Below are 17670 nucleotides of genomic sequence, written 5' to 3'. Positions count from 1 at the left end.
CTCGGGATGAGAAGTGAAAGACGTCAAGCCTGGTGCTTGCTTGCTTTGCGCCCTTGCATTGTTCGCTTGTTCTGTCGAGCGCAGGAAGGCAGGCTCTTGGCTGGATAATGCTAGAGCTTCCCTCCCACCTATAGCAACCAGAACTAAATATGAACAAGAGAACAGATCGTAGAAGGCCTCTAGTGAATATAATATCATATCAGCAACTATGTTTGTATATGTTTTTTTTCTTTTCTCCTTATTTTTTTTTGAAAACAAAAAAGGCCTCAGTCGAACCGCTGCCCGGTGGGTCTGGCCCCATAAAGCAAGAAAGCCGCAGAAAGTATTATGTAGTCCTAATTTTGCACATGACGTCGAAATTACTGGGCTCACTTTGTTCCTTCTGCCCACCAAAACAACCACGCTCCACTTCTCAGGTTGGCAGCTGCAAAGCCATAATGAAGACGCATACATCATTGCTGCCCAGCCTTGATATTGATGTCGTCGTCCCTCGGCTGCTTTATACCGCATAGCCTCTGCAGTCTCCCGTCTCCATTCCTCCTTGCATTGGCTTTCTAATCCTGGTTCGCATACTCGCCTCTCCACAGGGCAGAGCCATTGTTTATGAGCTTGCTAGGAAGCAGAAGAAATCTTCACGACCCGCACCCACGGTCGAACTAAAGAGTCACCATGACGGTTTTCATTGCTTCATTGTATAATCTCTAGTCATTCGTGTTGTGCCCGCTGGCTAATCTCATGCCAATCGCAGGTTCCTACCATACACTATCAACTTCCGCCTCGCCAAATCACCAGGATCGCCGTCCTCCACTCCCAAATCGCGGTCACAGCGAGGATCCCCGCCTCGCAATGGAAACACGGCAGCTGCGAGCCTGTTTCACAAGCGTGAGAATGACTCAATGGAGAAAGGCTTGCGATCGGGCGAGGCTACGGACCACGAACGCTTCTTCGCGCCAGGTGGAAAAGCGGATGCACAAAACGCCTATTTTTCAGAGGTGGACGTGCGTGCGCGTCTGAGTACTCTGTCACAAAGCGAACCTCATTCTCCTGCTTGGGGCTCAACCCAGACCTTCACTCAGCCGAGGCTGAAGAATATCCCGCTTCCCTCTCCCTCGATCTTGAAGCACCAAGAGCCTGTCGCAAACCGCGAAACCGAGAAGCCAGCTACAGGGCTTGAAACGCTGAAGGAAGAGGAACGAAAACAGACCCCGAGCCATCGCGGCTCGCATCGTGGTTCTTTTTCATTCTCTGATGCGGACTGGTCTATTGAGCCTGCGGAGCAAGGAAACGGTGGACTACGGAACGCAATTCGTTCAGCGAGTGGTACTACGTTGGACGAACCTGTATGGGTTGGCACTCTCGGTATGCCGACGGACGCGCTCAATCAACACATCAAATCCGAGCTTTCTGAAACATTGGAAGATGAATATCAATCGTTGCCCGTCTTCGTGAATGACAGCGATTTCGATGGCCATTACACTCACTTTTGCAAAACCATCTTATGGCCGGTGTTCCATTACCAGATTCCAGACAACCCCAAAAGCAAAGCCTACGAAGATCATTCCTGGATTTATTACGTCAAACTCAATGAAGCTTTCGCGCAGTGCATTGCTAAGAACTGGAAGCGTGGCGACGCCATCTGGGTTCATGACTATCACCTCCTTCTAGTACCAGCAATGTTGCGTAAATTATTGCCTGATGCACAGATCGGCTTTTTCCTGCACGTGGCATTTCCATCTTCTGAGGTTTTCAGGTGTCTGGCACCGCGGAAAGAGCTTCTAGAGGGTGTTCTTGGTGCAGATCTCATTGGCTTTCAGATCGAAGAATATTGCCGACATTTTCTACAAACATGCAGTCGCCTGTTGTGTGTCGAAGCCCGCAATGATGGCGTCCAACTAGAAGACCGCTTTGTTAACGTGGAAAAGTTTCCCATTGGGATCGACCCTAAATCTTGGGATCTCAGACGCCAAAGCTCTGATGTGGATCACTGGATTAAGATCATTGCAAATAGGTACCAGGGCAAGCACCTGATTGTCTCCCGGGACAAACTCGATTCGATTAGAGGTGTTAGGCAGAAACTTCTCAGTTACGAGCTCTTTCTTAATACCTATCCCGAGTTCTGCGATAAGGTATAGTAAATTTTAAACCTGCTTTCGATCTTTGCTTACAGTTATAAATCAGGTTGTGCTCATTCAAGTTGCATCATCAACGAATGAACAGATGGAACTGGAAACGACTATTTCGGACATCGCAATGCGCATTAATTCAACTCACTCGACACTAGCCCATCAGCCCTTGGTGTTCCTCAAACAAGACCTTAGTTTTGCGCAGTACCTAGCTCTTATCACGGTCGCTGATGCACTTATGGTAACCAGTCTTCGTGAGGGGATGAATCTCACAAGCCATGAATTTGTCTACTGTCAGGATGGAAAGTATGGACCAAAGGCTCACGGTTCTTTGATTCTTAGCGAGTTCACAGGAAGTGCCTCGATATTTGATGGGCACGCACTTCTAGTTAATCCATGGGATTATCGCCAATGCGCGGAAGCCATTCATACGGCATTAACAATGAGCGACTCGGAACGAGAAATCATGTGGCGCAAACTGTATGATGCAGTATTACGAAACTCTACTACTAACTGGGTTAAATCGTTCCGAGATACCTTGTTCAAGGTCTGGAATGAACACTCGTCGAGGGAAACCATTGCTGTCCCGCGACTATCTGTCCCACGCTTGGAGCAGGCTTATCAACGCTCCAATAGACGGCTTCTTTTCCTTGACTATGAAGGCACTTTGGCATCATGGGGCTCTCCGAGCAGCATAATTCTTACAACTCCTCAACGAGCACTAGTCACTCTCACTGATTTGCTTGAGGATCCAAAAAATATTGTTTATGTAATGAGTTCTAGGCGGCCAGAAGAGTTGGAACGACTTTTCCGTCAGGTTTCCGGTCTTGGTCTTATAGCTGAAAATGGATGCTTCGTTCGGGAGCCATCAAAGGATAGTTGGATCACACTCAACCAGGGGAACGACATTAAAGAGTGGAAGGCTGGAATTAAAGGGATCCTCAACTACTTCCGTGAAAGAACCGAGGGAAGTTGGATTGAGGAACTCCATTGTTCTCTTGTATTCCACTACGGTGCTGCTGAAGACAAGGTTGCAGCAGCTCGCCAAGCCTCTGAATGTGCAGATCATATCAGCGATGCATGTGCGAATCAGCGCGTGCATGTTATTCCAGTCGATGGTGCCGTAATCATTCAATCGAGTGATACAAACAAGGCGAATGCAGCAGAGCTTGTCTGGCGTTATTGTATTGAACGTGGTAAGAGGGATGGTATAGATGGTCGCCCCGACTTTCTATTTGTCGTGGGCGATGGCCGCGAGGATGAGGTCGTGTTCCACTGGGCAAATAAACTGGCCGATGCCAAAGCTGTCGAACACGCTATTACAGTAACACTGGGCTCACGAAGCACTGAGGCGAGAGCTACTTTGAATCAGGGTGTCACTGGTAATATCTTTCTATCAATATTGTCGTGGGTCAGAATCAGTACTAATGAAGGCTTGTGTAGGGGTTCTATCTTGCCTTCAACGGCTTGCCACGCAAAACTAGGATTTACGTCGAAGTCACCGAGCAAATCGCCTACCCATAAACCGTAGGTTCTTTTTGCGGATGCATAGACACTTTGAAAATACGATATGAAGCATTTGTAGATTTCATCATCTACAATTGTCCGGGGGGGTTCCTTTTTTACTTATATTTTCCATTCGCATACATGAGGAGGCAGGTAAATGTACTTGATATACACGAAGATAGGCACAGGCGCTTTCGGGAATGGAGTTTGCAGAACTGACGGAATATGAATAGTCTCAACTTATAAATAAACGCTGCATTTCTCAAACAATTGCATGTTATAATAATGTTAATAACATGCAGATCATACACTCAACGCTAAAAACCATACGCAAGGGCTACGCCACCGTAGATGCCGACTTGGCGTGTGTGACCTTAACAGTTAGGCTGCAATGCGCAGACATGCCGAGGTCCAATAATTGCCGGCTACTCTAACTCATCAACTAATTTCATCGCTGTCAGCATCCTTGCTAGTAGCTGTACCTACTTAGAAGAATCAAAAACAAAGAGCTGTACGTTGAATCGCCATTCTTTAATCGAGCGAGTACAGCACAATAAAACGACGCGCACAGATCTTGCATAAACATTAGACAAGATGACGCCGCCGCATACCCAAGAATTTGAAGACGCTATTACTGTCACACCAAAGTCATCGCATACATATTCAACAAATCTTAACAACAACTGGGCGATCGGAGCAGGCACGTGTCCGGTTAAATAATGTATTTCTACATCCTAATAACTAGATACAGTTCCTCATGGCGGCTACACAATGGCGGTCCTGTACCGCCTCGCTATAACGCATTTCAAACATACTCATCCAACCCGACACAACTCAGACCCTATGCCAATCTCCATGCAGATGACATTTCTTCGGCGATCGACTGTCGGGCCAGCGATTCTCACCGTTGAAGACGCCAAATTGGGCGCAAGAACATCGACGATACACGTGACTCTCTCACAGGAAGACTCACGGTCGTCACAGAACGGCGAGCTCAAAAAGAACACTGCTAGAGTGGTCGGCTATATTACTGTCTCGGACCCGGTGTCTGACGTTGGTATTTCGAGTCCATCGGACTGGACACTGTACCCGCCTCCACCCAGCCAGCAACCGCCCGATGTCAAGTTGACACCCGAGGGTTCCTTCGCGCTTGCAACAGATAACAGCCTGTGGAAAGCGGTTGGGTCGAAATTCTCCAAATTCCGGCGTGTAGGAAACCACACAGCGATCTTCGGGCCGGCTCATGGTGATAAACTCGGAATCGTGGATCAGTGGGCACGGCTGCGGACTGTTGGTCCTCAAGGCGGACGTGGAAGATGGACGAACGAGGCGGCAGTGGTTCTGATCGACCTCTTCCCCATGGCGCTTGGCGGGCTGGATCGTCAGGCAGTGTATTCGACAGCTGACGGAGACGCGACACCGCCGTTCTGGTTCCCAACCGTCTCGCTGAACATTGACTTTAAGAAACGGCTGCCTACAGAAGGCGTGGACTGGCTTTATTCCCGAGTGAATATGAAGACGGTTCGGAATGGCAGAACAGATATTGAGGTCATCATGAAGGATGAGGCGGGAGACATTGTGGCCCTGGGCTCGCAGGTTGGACTGGTGGTGGGCGCGTCTCGCAACACGAGCGGGAGGAACTATGAGAAATCGGCCGATGCGAAGGCCAAGATCTGATAGACAAACCAAAGAATACACTAACTACACTTTACACATAATAGTAATAGTATTAAGTAGCACTCTCGCCACAATTAGCCCATAATAATACCAACAACCACTTGTCCACCAAGTCTAACAACAAGTAATTAATTATTAATAGAAGAAGGACGATTCCACGGTTTGAGGTTAATTCACGGAGGGGTCCGAGAGCAACGCTAGTCGCTCTGGGGCTAGCGGCCAGTGCCAGCCGGACATCCGAGAGTGAAACATGATTGATACAATTTTTCTAGTGGTGTGACTCTCTTTTCGTTTTTCTCGATTCTGTATATCATGTGCCATGCCAGTGCCTGTGCCAGTGCCAATACCTGGGGAGGCGGCAGCTGTGGCCTCTGGGTAGAGGCCAAGGACAACACCTCGTAGACTCGCAGACTCCCAGCACAATAATCGATAATCGATGAGTCTCTGCCGTTACGCAGACCGTACCAAGCCGTACCAAGCCGTCCCAAGTTGCAGCCTATACGTACGCCGGTATCCTGCTGTAGCGTAGGCGAGCCACCGCTAGGCCCAAAGCAGCTGACAAGAAGCGTCCCTGAGCGCGCGATTGGCTGTATGCTCGATAAGAGTCGACCAGAAGGGCAGAATTAAGGATGCTACCCTGGAACGAGGGCAGCCGGAATCTTCTGGGAGAGCTTTGTCACTACTAGTGCCTGCCTAGTACTAAATAGTTACCTAGTACTAGTACCAGTTATACAGTATACTACCAATCAGACCTCGTCTCAGTCCTGTTTCGTAGTCTGCTGGTGACTGGTTGCCAGTGGTTGGTTCGGACGGCCATATTCCCAAGGCACGAGCTAACGAGAGAGTGCCTTCCCTGCTCTTGTCGGAGCTGCTGCTCCTCCTGCTCCTGTGGCTAAAAGCGCACTCCTCCTCACTTTCCTCGCCTACTCTCTCCTCTCCCTTATTCACCACCCTCGCCTCTCTGGCTCCGTGAACGCATCCAAGACTACAGTAGTGCGAATCGCTGCATCGCTTAGGCGTATTTATTACCCTCGGCCGATTATTCTCCTTCAATTGTTGCTCGCCGCATTTGCTCTCGTCAAGATGCGCGCATCTGCTGCCGTGTTGATCTTTGCTGCCTTTGTCGCTAGGACAACAGCTTATTACAATTACACCTTCCCCGCTGGCTTCAACCTGGGGCTTATCAGTCAAAGTGATCTATGTGAGTATTAAACTGCCCAGCGTGCTACTTTCGGCAAGACGTCTTCTCACCCAAAATTTGTACAGCAAACTGGTGTCTAGGCGAGCGCAACACCTGCCCTCAAATTTGCGGAGGAGCCGCCTCGCCCAATGACTGCGACCCGGTGAGCCCACTCCGGTCTCGTGTCTCGCCAACTGCACGACTAACATTGGAGTTAGACAACCCTGAACTTTGACTGCACCTGCATCAATGGAACTGTTCCAGATGTGTCTATCTACATTAATACCATTCCCTTCTATGTGTGCCAAGCGAATTTCGCTCAATGCATCAAAAACCATCCCAACGACCAACAGGGCCAGGACCAATGTAGTGCAAGCGCTACTTGTGGAAGCCTGACTGCAAGCGTTGCCTCTTCTACCACTTCGACTTCCAGCGTTGCTTCGAGCACCTCTACCTCAGTGTCCAAGGTCACGACCTCTGCATCGCCCACCGCAGCAACCGCGTCCGCCACCTCCACCCACACTGGTGCCGCTGTCGCCCTTCACGCCGCCCAAGACCACTCCGTTGGCTTCGTTGCTGCGGGCGCACTCGCAGTGTTTGGCTTGATGATCTAAAGCCGACTGCAGTGCTCTGTGGCTGTGGCTGTCGGCTTTAATCATAGTTCATTTTCTTTTGGACCTCCTCAGGAGGATTGTCTGCAATCAATCTCTTTCGATAACTGTCAGAGAACGAGCGCAATTTTTGTCCCTTCAGCATGGTGTTTAGTGTGGATTTTGCCTATGCTACAGCATAATGATATCCTTGAGTGTTTGATACTGTTGTCAAAATACGCGACCATGGTTAATGACCTCGATTCCTCTCCTTTATTTGTACATGATAGCGAGCATCTAGCTTGCACTTAATCTGTTAAATAGCTATACATTAAGTAGCTCAACTAATTAAAAGCGCCCTTCACCCATGATCTGTTCTAGTCTGCCTACCGGGGTATTACTAGACCATGGCGAATATTTTTCCCAGGCGGTCCAACGCCAGAATTTTTGTTCCTACATATACAGACACGTATATGTATGTATCTCTGCAATAATTAATGTCTTTGGATGTATTTCAAAATTCAAATAATGACTACTCATTGTGGAAGCCACATTGTTATTGGAGTCGCCGCCGGAACGGATGCTGATTCGCCAACGGATGGAAACACACACTGAAATTTCTCCCACACTTTATCGATAGTCGATCAGCGAGCCTCCAAGGCGAACAACGGCTTCCACCACCACAAATTTTGCCCTCCTCAACCCACGCCTGCCATCGATTTCTTGCCGTGTGCAGACGCCTCCTACATAATGCCGGCTCCCACAAACACCCTTCTTATCGAAGGGTCTTTCACCGAGCTGTGCGAGGAGCTCGCTCAGTACATCGACGTCCTCCGCAAAGATGAGGGGTCTAGCATCCACGCCGAAGTCCTGCCTCTGCTCGAGCCCCTCCGCCAGCAAGAACAAAATGGCGAGGAGCCAAGTCTGCAACAACGGGATGAGGTGTTGAAAAAGGTCGTTGCTGCTGGCGCCGTTCTCAATAGCGCCCCCGAAAAAGGTGAGTTTGGCCGGGAGCATTTTGATGTTTGATCACCACGAAATTACTGACACATCGCTCTTTGTAGAAATCACCGCTGCCTATAATCTTCTCGTACACCTCATTCAGCAGTCTTCGGATCCAGATATTTTCTTGTCGCGCATCTGCACCTACCTCTCCAAGCCGGTCACATCCTCTCCACAATTCGGCCCTATGTTGGCCATCTCTATCCTGACGACTGTCTTCAACACACTCTCTCCTTCAGACTCCAGTCGGTACCATGTTTTCCTGGCCATCATTGCTGTCATTCGCCAGTCAGGCGCTACCAGTGCCTATGAGGCACTCAAGACTCAGCTCGTTGTTCAGTTGAAGAATTGGCTTGCCACGTGGGAGTTGGATGAGGACGATGAACAAAAATTGCACCTCGCCATTGCCGACGCTGCTGAAGCCGCTGGTGATAGCCAAATGGCTCACACTCATGTTGTGGAAGCACTTCAGACGATTGATGCAAGCGAAGCATCATCCAAAGAGTCGCGCGAGCTTGCTGTTCGCGCTCTCACATCGGCATTATCGCACCCAGCCACTTTCGATTTCACCCCGTTGACTGCCTCAGATGCGATTCAGGCGCTACGGACCAGTGATACCTCACTTTTTGAGCTGCTCGAAATCTTTGCTGCCGATACCCTCGACACCTACGACGACTTTGTCTCATCCACACCATTGAGCTCCATCTCTGGGGGGGTCCTTGCCGAGGCCGGCGATGCCTTGCAGACCAAGATGCGATTGTTGACATTAGCCTCTCTGGCCTCCTCCACACCTTCACGGTCTCTTCCTTATGCTACCATAGCTTCCGCGCTCCGTATTGCAGATACTGATGTAGAGAAGTGGGTAATCGACACCATTCGGGCTGGTCTGGTCGAGGGCAAACTGTCCCAGTTGCGCTCCGAATTTTTGGTACATCGTGCCACCTACCGAGTCTTTGGCGAGAAGCAGTGGGCTGAGGTTCAGGGTCGCTTGTTCGTCTGGCGTCGCAGCCTTGAGGGAGTGCTCGATGTGATCCGTAGTGAACGGGAGCGATATACCCGAGAGCTTCAACAACAGCAAATTGCTGCCCAAGCCGCGGAGGAAGGGGCTGCCAAGGGAGACAAGAAAGCAAATGGCGATCGGAGACGACCACATCAGCAGCAGCAGCAACAACCACGTGAAGTCGATCTTGTTGCTGGCGGGGGTGATTAGACAAGGGTAGAAGACTTGGTTCAAATGACAGACATTCATTTTCCTACCTTTCGTAAAGGAAGACAAACACAAGACTTGTTTTCCACTCATTCCATGTATGCATGAGCATGGCCGGATCTAGGAGCCTGTTCGTGTCCTACAAATCCTTGCGCCTATAATTCGACCTTTTTTCTGTTATGGATTAGCTGATTCATTTTCCTTCACATTTTCTTTTGTCTTGTCATACACGGTTGGGGGTGTTTTTAATCGTTTTGAGGCTCTTGGGACTGATCAAAATGACCAACGTTATACTCACTTTTCATGATTGATATTGTCTTGGACATAACCTCATTATGCATGTTCTCTACAGGTTAGAATTCTAAATGTGTAGGCAAAAAGTGACAATTACAAAGAGATCAAAAAATAAAAAGCCCGGGAAGGCAAAACTAACTACATCATTTCATATGCTGGTTGAGATCTATGTGCGGCTAATAAGAATCGACATTTAGTTACAAAGTTGAGACACCCTTCTTCTGGAATTCTTCCTTGATGCGTTCGTAGACTTCATCGACCGTTCCTGTGGCTTCGACCTTGATGACTTTGCCCTTACTTTCAAAATCGTCCACAACAGGCATGCTTGTTTCGATAAATGTGCGGAATCGCTTGCGAATTGACTCGATGTTGTCGTCGTCCCGGCCACTCGTCTCGCCGCGCTTGATGAGGCGCGAACGCATCACTTCTTCGGGACAGCTGAGGAAAAGGACGAATTTGGACGGGCATACGGTTTCTTCAAAGAAATGAGCCTGGTTGAGCTGGCGAGGAAATCCATCAATCAAGAACCGAGCGGGGCTCGATTTTGAGGTTCCCTTGTCCAGGATGTCAGCCATGGCATTGGACAGCAAGGCCACGGTGACTTCCATTGGCACGATTGTGCCCTCTCGAATATGATGCCGGATCAGTTCTCCATATTCGCTTCCCTCGCGGACTTGTTCTGCGCGAAGGAGATCGCCGGCAGATAAATGGTTGAAACCATAGTCCCGCACCAGGTTTTCGGACTGCGTGCCCTTGCCGGCTCCAGGGCCTCCCAAAACAAACACCACTGTCACATCGTCGGGCGAAAAACGAGCACCTTTACTCTCGGAAGGTGCCATTTTTGGTGGATTTGTAGAATCGAAGGTAGTGTACTCAAGAATTGCGGAAGAAAACGAAGTAGATCGATTGGGGGGGTTGGGTTTCTAGTTGCGTTGGATAGCTGCCGGGCGAGCAGAGGCGCGAGATTTCACCAAAAATACGTAAGAGCCGGTGCCAATCAGCAGGATGGCCACGAAGGGAAGAATTTTGAACTGCGATCTGCTGTCCTGGGGAGGAGACTTGGAGGAGTAGTGGCGGTGGCCAGTGGACAGTGTGGACAGCGAGGACAGCGTAGACAGCAGGGGTGGGGCAGATCTTCGCGCGGTCGAGCTCGCTGCGAAACCTCTGATGCTGCCAGGTCCCGTGCGGATAGACTGGCAGCTGGCTCTGAGAAACGACGATGCGGGAGAGACAGGGAAGCGAAGCATTCTTTCTCTGCTCCACACAGGACAGTCCAGACAATAGCGAGTGTTGAGAGGAAGATCAGACGAGAGCGTCTCGGCGTCGAGTCGCAGATTGAAATCATCGTCAATGCTTGGCATTCTCCACCTGCCTTAATGCTTCTTCCACGATGCATCATCCTTTCACGTGCGATAGAAATGGCTGAGAGTATTTTAAGTATGCACCTGATCGTTATCGAATTGTTACTCCTGTAGCATTATGTGCTGTACTTATCATGTGAACTGATTCACAGCTCAATTGATCCCTTCAATCAATGATCTCATTCGAAGTCTTGACAAAGATACACATTCCTCCCTCAGAGTATGGGGAGTAGTATTGATACTGCTACCAAGCACAATTTAGGGCTAGACCCGAGGTACCCTATATACTAAAAGGATTTTCCAAGGAACATATTCAATGTATCGATTAGCTTGTAGTAGCTTGTAGCAGAGAGACGTTACACGTCACATTATGATTGATCAAAAATATCCAATGCTTTAACGATACGTAGAAAATAAAGACAAAAGCATTGTTATCAACGTCGACGCCTAATTCACCAATTTCCCAATAAAACGAAAGGCTCATTCATGAATCCAGAGGTATAATTTAAAGCAAGACCATCGTCCTATACTTAGACGATACAAATTATTACGCAAATCGTACACTTTCCCACTAATCTGGAAATGCCCCAGACTGACTGATGCTCGCAAACCGTCACTAGTACCTAGTAGGAGGAGGGTAGCTAGGACTGCTCAGGGGGGTAGTGTAGGCCCCTGGAATGGGCACAGCGTCGTACGTCTTCTCCCCTGGGGCGGCACCAACGTGGTCGTTGATTTTCTCGGATCCGGGTTCTTCTTCTGGTGAAGAGGTGGCTGAAAAGCCTTCTTGGTCGACTTTAGGTGTCGCATGCTGTATCCGAATTGGCGGCGGTTGAAGCTGGAATGGCTTCGAGACCGCTCGGGTGGGCGATTTGGGGTTGGCGTATTGTACCGCGTAATTCTCGCCATTCTCTGCGGCGGAGTAGGAGTTCTGAACAGCGGCCATAGACACGTAAGGTGACTTGGGGGTCATTGGGACGAATCCAGGAGTGTTCGGGGCAGATTGTATACGGAGCTGAGCAAGATACAAGTCCGAACGGGCTTTGTCCCTGAGGTCCATTGTCTTCTTCAAACGCTGTTTTGAGTAGAAGCGGTAGAAGCCAATGGCGTAAATCACAAGGACAATGACCTCGATGACAATTTCAATGATGGCACAAACCAAGGACCAATCTTGCAGGCGGCAAACCAAGGCGTAGTTCACCTCGGCTTGGAAGAGTTGCTCGCGTAAATTCTGATTGCATGACCAGCCCCAGAGATCTTTTCCATTGCCGTTGGCTTTGGAACTTTGAAAAATAGCCGCTACAACTACCCACATGACGGTGCTGAAGATGAAGAATCCCACTGCAAATAATGAGTAATAGATTGCCACTTTCTCCGCACGTCTATGTCCTCCTTTCCAATAGCCCCAAAAGACGATCACGGCGGTAAAGAGGGAGACACAAGAAAGGACCAATAAAAGGTATTGTGCCCAAGGATTAGTCCCTTGGGCCCATGGAGGAAGATTGTTCCGAGCCGGAAGGTCCTTTGTCGTTTTGAAAATGGTCAAGCTAGTCGAGAGAAGGGAGAGCACGATTAAACTGCAACTGAAGTTCACGCCACGCAGCAGAACCTTGGCTAACCTTACTCGGACTTTGATTTTCTGGCAAAGAGTTAGTTGGCCATCGAACTGGTGTGAAACTTCAGCAAGCTTACCAAATCCCGAGCATTTTCCCTCTCGGTTTTCTTTTCCTCTCTTTCCAACTTCAGCTCTTCTCGGAAGGTCGGACTGAGTGGGTTCAACGTTCTTGCCGTTCCCGGAGTCTTCAGTGCGCTCTTCAATGGCGACGCTGGAGTCAGGGGTGGCTGCGATGTATGTATTGATGGGTTGTTATCCGCGACATATCCAAATCCGACATCTGAGACATGAGCTTGGGCAGCTTTCTCTGATATAGGAGGGTCCGCAAATGGAGACGGGCCGGCAGGAGATATTGGTGAGATCACAGTGGTCTCTTCGGCAAAGCGTGCTGTTCGGGGACTTCTTATTGAAGATTCAGATGACGAGCCCGAGGAACTGCGGATAATGGGTGCAGGATGTGTTTGAGACCGGTTCGACATGCTTGACCGATTGCGCTCGTCACCTAGAACTTCAGCAGGCACGGCTTGATGCGGATTTAGCGGACTGCTATTCCGACTATCTGTGAAGACGGACATTGACATTGTTGAGATCGTCAACGATCCTGATGTGAGGACTCGGGTCTGGGTCACAGCTAAGCAGCTATGTCCGGAGATGCAGGTTGGTTTAAGCGAGAGAACCTGCTCTCAACTGCGTAGTACCAGCTGTTGATTGGCTCGGACTATAGCAGATCTCTTTTATTTTTGGGGTATTTGCTGTATAGATTAGACGTTTTGGGTGTTTCTGCGAAGCCTGCGCAGTTACAAATGACGAAGCATAGGAGGAGAATGAAATGCAAACAGCGATGTAAGAACGAGGAGAAAATGGATGGAGAAGCACAGCTTAGAAGAGAAAGAATCTCATCCGGGGAGGTTGCACCATGGACTATGTATGGTATGCTGGGGAACAACGCTCCCCTCATGTGCAGTTGCACGAGCCGGGCAGCTAGTCCATGGTCAAATCAATGATCATCGTGAGATGAGTTAGCGCCGGGTTCTGGCTTGGAGCAGCAATGCTGCAGAGAGCCGGCTTGGTGATTGGACAGGCGCATGGTTACTGTGTGCTTATATGGCTGCAGATGCAGCATGCTGAATGCGATTGGGCGGGGAGCGTCGTGATCTGTCGAGGGGAAATGGCAGAGCTGGGTTCTGAGTGCTGACTGGCCTGCATTGATGGGCGCTAGAGCACGGTCAACAGCAAATCAGCGCGGCATGATGGGCTGCAACGATGTGCTGGATGCACGGTGGGCAGAAGTCGTCACAGCGGGCATCCAACCAGCACTGCAGACTCAATCTTGCGATCCTGCAGGCGATACGCCGTCGGTGCATGGGCCAACCACAGCGCCTGCCGTAGCGCGGGCCGCCGATGGTGCCTTTTTCCTTTTTCCCTCTTGGCCCATGCGGTGTGATATTTGATTATCACATTGGACGACCTTATAATTGAATATGGAAATGTGATGTTTGATAATGGTACTGGATGTATACCTATTAATAATAACTCAACAGCCGACAGACACAGACACATACTTAGTCACATACATAAGCACACAACTAGCCTGTCCCTCTCCACCCAACCGCTCCTCGTGCATAGCGTAGTATAGTAAATAATACTGGTAACGCAAGACTGCTGCATTGATAGCGGTCCTTGATAGAAGGCCCTTAACAGAACGTACATGATATCAAATAATTTATTAACGTAAAAAGTGAAATAAAACCGATGAAAAATATACAAGAAGACTGGATCGAAAAGAATAACTAGACGCTATAGTTGGAATAAAATCCCCTGCTAGAGTCCCATCTACTCGAGCTACACCTTGAGAACGGAAAAAAACCTAACGCCTTGAGCGCCACATAAAGGCATAGCGTCACTTCAAATATAGATCCACAGATGCGAAGAATACACCAGGCAAAAACACTACCTTCTACATCGCCCCCTCTTCTATGAGTGCGCCGACATCCTTGGTAATGTAAATTTCTTCTAGAGAACCACCGCCTTCGCCGAGAGGGTCTCCGCCTTGCAACACGAGACCTTTCTCATTTGCCAAGTGCAAAAGACAAATAAATCCAAATGAAGTGCTGATGTCTCGGAGGGCCTCCTCTGGATAAACCGTTTTGAGAGAGTTCATGATGTTAGTGAATCGCAGTTGGCCATTTTTATCGGGTATTGGAGTAGCATCAGGCATGGCATGGTCGCCATCTGTATATCGATTCTTAGGCGTAGGTGTAGGCGGGCCGTCATCCTCAGCAGACTCCTCAGGCGTTTCGATAACGGCTGCACCGTTAGAAGCAGAGTTGAAATCCATCGACTCGATTAATTTATCGCCCATGCCTCTCCACATTTCCTCTTTCAAACGTCGTACATCCACTTTCTTCGCTACACGCGCGTAAGCAACATAATCAGGTCGCACACGGCGACCACCTTGCGTGACAAGCTGCGACCCAAACCCTCCACCATGGAGAGCAGAACCAGGTGTCGCTCCGACCATGTTCAAAAGCGCAGTTAAGCCAGTGGCACCCGCCCCGTCACCAGCCGATGTCGTTGGCCGAGCATCTGGGTCAACTGGTGGAGAGAACATTTCTCGAGCATCTGTAAACGGCATGTTGTCGTCGTCATCATCTCCAAGTGGAAGACCGTTAGGGAAGGCGAGGCCATCATCATCCGCGAAGAAATTCGCATCGTATGTTCCGGCAGCACCACCATCATCTGCAGATGTCATGTCGTTCTCTGGTTTGTGATTCGCCCAGAAAGCTTCATCCATCTCTCCAGCGTTTGGCACACTACCTTGTGAATGATCAGTAGTCTTTCGAACCCCGAGGAATCTTTTAGATCCTAGACGAGCTTTCGGTTTGAGGAAAAGACGTAGCAGCTGCTGAGAGTTGAAATGCTTATCATCCGGAAGTAAATTGCGTCCTTTGGTCTTCCACTGCGTTTTGGGTATTGAGATAGCCGAATTTGAACTTGCTTGTGTATATATCAGCTCAGATGTTGTAGAATCTAGAGGAGCAGCAAAATCGATTTCAAACGGCTCCTTTTCCTTGCGTTGTTTTGGGACTTGGCTCGTCGAGCTTGCGGCAGTTGTTTCTTTAATTCTTCGAATTCGCCAGTGTTCAGGACCTGCCCAGTTCTTTTGCAAAGCATTATCAAAGTAACTGAGAATGTTCTCGTGTTCCTTGTTGGATGGCTGATGAGAGAGCGATAGAGTATAAGCTTCTCCATTATCAAGGCCTTGCTCGCCATCTTGGTCTTCTCCATCAATTTCCATGCGATGAACTTTGAGCATCGGTTCAAGTGCTGCCTCTCGCGCCCAAGCTTCGCCGCCTTCTCCAAAGCCAGCATCTTCGCCAATATCGAAGCCTGCGAATGTTCCATCATCATCGTCAAATCCCACGGCGTTATCATCGTCGAGCATGATGCCCGATGCGTCACCTAGACGTCCAGCGTGTTCAAAGTTGTCACTAGTTCTATCGTTGCGCCACTCATCAGGGGCTTTCAACAGTGGCATATTCAGAGAGCCACTGGGATCACCCAAATCGAAGTTCTTGAGAGATGGGCAAATGTCTTGTTCACTAATACGATCCAGGTCAGGGAAAAACTTACTGACGAGAGCAGTTAGGTCAATATCAACTGGATCGACATCCATTGGATCGGCCTCGTGCTCTCTGATGTTTTTATTTCCTGACTCTGCATTGCCATCTTCCAGTTCATCCTCATTCATGGCATCTGTTGGGTTGGTGGTCTCATCGATGTCATCGCTACTGTCGAAGACTATCCGACCTTGACTATCAATCGAAAGATGATTCAGCAGCAATCCTTTGGCGCCACCTTCATCAAAGTCGGCCGACGCCTTCTTGAATAATGGATCGACGGCAAATTCAAGCTCAAGCTTTTTCAATTGCAACGAGGCAAATGACGGAGCAAGAGTTGCCTCATGGGAACGAGTCTAAACCAACAGTGAGCATTATAATCCTTTACATCTCTAAACTGGAAGATTGAAATCGTACTGACCTTTTTCTTTGTTTTCCTTGGCGCACCATCTTCGCCTTCTTCGTCTTCGTCTTCACCCTCAGCTCCTTCGCCGGCTTCTGGGGCTTTACGGTCTCGACTATCAGCTAAACCACTGAGAAGTTTTCCAGTCTCCGTAGCCACACTATCTACTCTGCTGGTATAAATCTTGACGCAACCATCCAGAGTACAGCTGGCCTTTTGGAAATTAACACCGTCACCCTCTCTAAGCAATGACATATCATGGAAATAATCGATGAGTGCAAAGTTCCACGAATTGGCAGCGTTGATCTTATTGTCGGTTGCCATCTTCATCCACTCCTCAAAGTTGGCTAAGATTGGCACTCTTTGAGCGGGGGTTGCGCCTCTGCCACGGCCATCCGCATCGCTTTCCCGGCCTCGGCGAAGCGATCCACGCGGGGTCGTCGGACTTTGACTGTCGGCGCGATCGTATGCGGTCCTGCGCGGGGGCATGGGTGTTTTGACGGCCGCTTTGATTTGATTCATCTGACGGTCATGCAGGGCTTGTCGCGACTGCATCCGAGCAGCCTTCTCTCCCATATCATCGTTCAAGGGAATTCTAGGGTGGCCAAGTCAGCAAGTGCACTCGTGAACAGCATCGCATCGCTCTTTCCATACTTGATGGGGGAGTTCTTGTGCGGTGTCGAGGCACCGCCATTTGAGCGGCGGTGGCTCTTGGATGTGTTGGCGACGCGAGGCATCGTTTTTCTCGCGGTTCTTTCCGTGCGCGCAGAATAAGGAACGAGGACAGGCTTGGCTATGATAAAGAGTAATAACTAGGCGCAATCAAATATCCATGTCCTTGTAAGCTTAAGCAGCATAAGCGAGGTGGTAATATCAATGCATTCAGGATGAAGCCTGGCCTGCTCTTTCGTTCTTTCCGTCTGGGAATGAAGGTGAGGGTCGTCGTCGGGCAAGAGCCGGTGGGAGTGGGGATTGTCAACAAAACATACGGAAAGCCGCGCCGACCTGGTGCGCATGCACGTGACTAGCATGCAAACCGGAATCGCGGGCTCCGGCACCGCCACGATCCTTGGCAAGAGGGCGCCACACCATCAT

At 49.4% G+C, this 17670-nt stretch overlaps 8 protein-coding genes across 8 annotated transcripts; 4 read left to right on the top strand and 4 right to left on the bottom strand.

Annotated features, from left to right (window-relative positions):
- Positions 1–669: 669 nt before the first annotated feature.
- On the top strand, positions 670–3607 carry BGW36DRAFT_294254 (putative alpha,alpha-trehalose phosphate synthase subunit TPS3; the record flags this gene model as incomplete). Its single annotated transcript, XM_046211075.1, has 4 exons — positions 670–692; positions 749–2126; positions 2179–3505; positions 3567–3607. The coding sequence occupies 4 exons, from the start codon at positions 670–672 to the stop codon at positions 3605–3607; spliced, it is 2769 nt and encodes a 922-aa protein (XP_046072743.1).
- Positions 3608–3888: 281 nt separating this feature from the next.
- Positions 3889–5425, top strand: BGW36DRAFT_375798 (thioesterase-like superfamily-domain-containing protein). The gene is made up of 2 exons (XM_046215808.1): positions 3889–4329; positions 4381–5425. Exons 1-2 carry the CDS (start codon positions 4224–4226, stop codon positions 5304–5306), a joined length of 1032 nt encoding a protein of 343 aa, XP_046072742.1. The 5' UTR covers positions 3889–4223; the 3' UTR covers positions 5307–5425.
- A 964-nt stretch (positions 5426–6389) lies between these two features.
- BGW36DRAFT_425989 (uncharacterized protein) lies at positions 6390–7100 on the top strand (the record flags this gene model as incomplete). Its single annotated transcript, XM_046220196.1, has 3 exons — positions 6390–6507; positions 6573–6649; positions 6705–7100. 3 exons carry the CDS (start codon positions 6390–6392, stop codon positions 7098–7100), a joined length of 591 nt encoding a protein of 196 aa, XP_046072741.1.
- A 621-nt stretch (positions 7101–7721) lies between these two features.
- BGW36DRAFT_406283 (PCI domain protein) lies at positions 7722–9699 on the top strand. Its single transcript, XM_046218992.1, has 2 exons — positions 7722–8073; positions 8141–9699. The coding sequence occupies exons 1-2, from the start codon at positions 7827–7829 to the stop codon at positions 9286–9288; spliced, it is 1395 nt and encodes a 464-aa protein (XP_046072740.1). The 5' UTR covers positions 7722–7826; the 3' UTR covers positions 9289–9699.
- Positions 9700–9776: 77 nt separating this feature from the next.
- On the bottom strand, positions 9777–10418 carry BGW36DRAFT_425987 (uridylate kinase Ura6; the record flags this gene model as incomplete). Its single annotated transcript, XM_046220195.1, has 1 exon — positions 9777–10418. One exon carries the CDS (start codon positions 10416–10418, stop codon positions 9777–9779), a length of 642 nt encoding a protein of 213 aa, XP_046072739.1.
- Positions 10419–10502: 84 nt separating this feature from the next.
- On the bottom strand, positions 10503–10940 carry BGW36DRAFT_425986 (uncharacterized protein; the record flags this gene model as incomplete). The annotated part of the gene is made up of 1 exon (XM_046220194.1): positions 10503–10940. The coding sequence occupies one exon, from the start codon at positions 10938–10940 to the stop codon at positions 10503–10505; it is 438 nt and encodes a 145-aa protein (XP_046072738.1).
- A 616-nt stretch (positions 10941–11556) lies between these two features.
- On the bottom strand, positions 11557–13127 carry BGW36DRAFT_293607 (uncharacterized protein; the record flags this gene model as incomplete). The annotated part of the gene is made up of 2 exons (XM_046211014.1): positions 11557–12576; positions 12630–13127. 2 exons carry the CDS (start codon positions 13125–13127, stop codon positions 11557–11559), a joined length of 1518 nt encoding a protein of 505 aa, XP_046072737.1.
- A 976-nt stretch (positions 13128–14103) lies between these two features.
- Positions 14104–17525, bottom strand: BGW36DRAFT_339244 (condensin complex component cnd2). Its single transcript, XM_046213032.1, has 3 exons — positions 17230–17525; positions 16594–17170; positions 14104–16528 (listed from the first exon to the last, which is right to left on the bottom strand). The coding sequence occupies exons 1-3, from the start codon at positions 17310–17312 to the stop codon at positions 14510–14512; spliced, it is 2679 nt and encodes an 892-aa protein (XP_046072736.1). The 5' UTR covers positions 17313–17525; the 3' UTR covers positions 14104–14509.
- Between the last annotated feature and the right edge of the window lie 145 nt (positions 17526–17670).

Source organism: Talaromyces proteolyticus, assembly GCF_021365285.1.
Source record: "Talaromyces proteolyticus strain PMI_201 chromosome Unknown BGW36scaffold_5, whole genome shotgun sequence".
NCBI classification, from domain to species: Eukaryota; Fungi; Ascomycota; class Eurotiomycetes; order Eurotiales; family Trichocomaceae; genus Talaromyces; species Talaromyces proteolyticus.
This window is presented reverse-complemented; position numbering and strand designations above follow the sequence as displayed.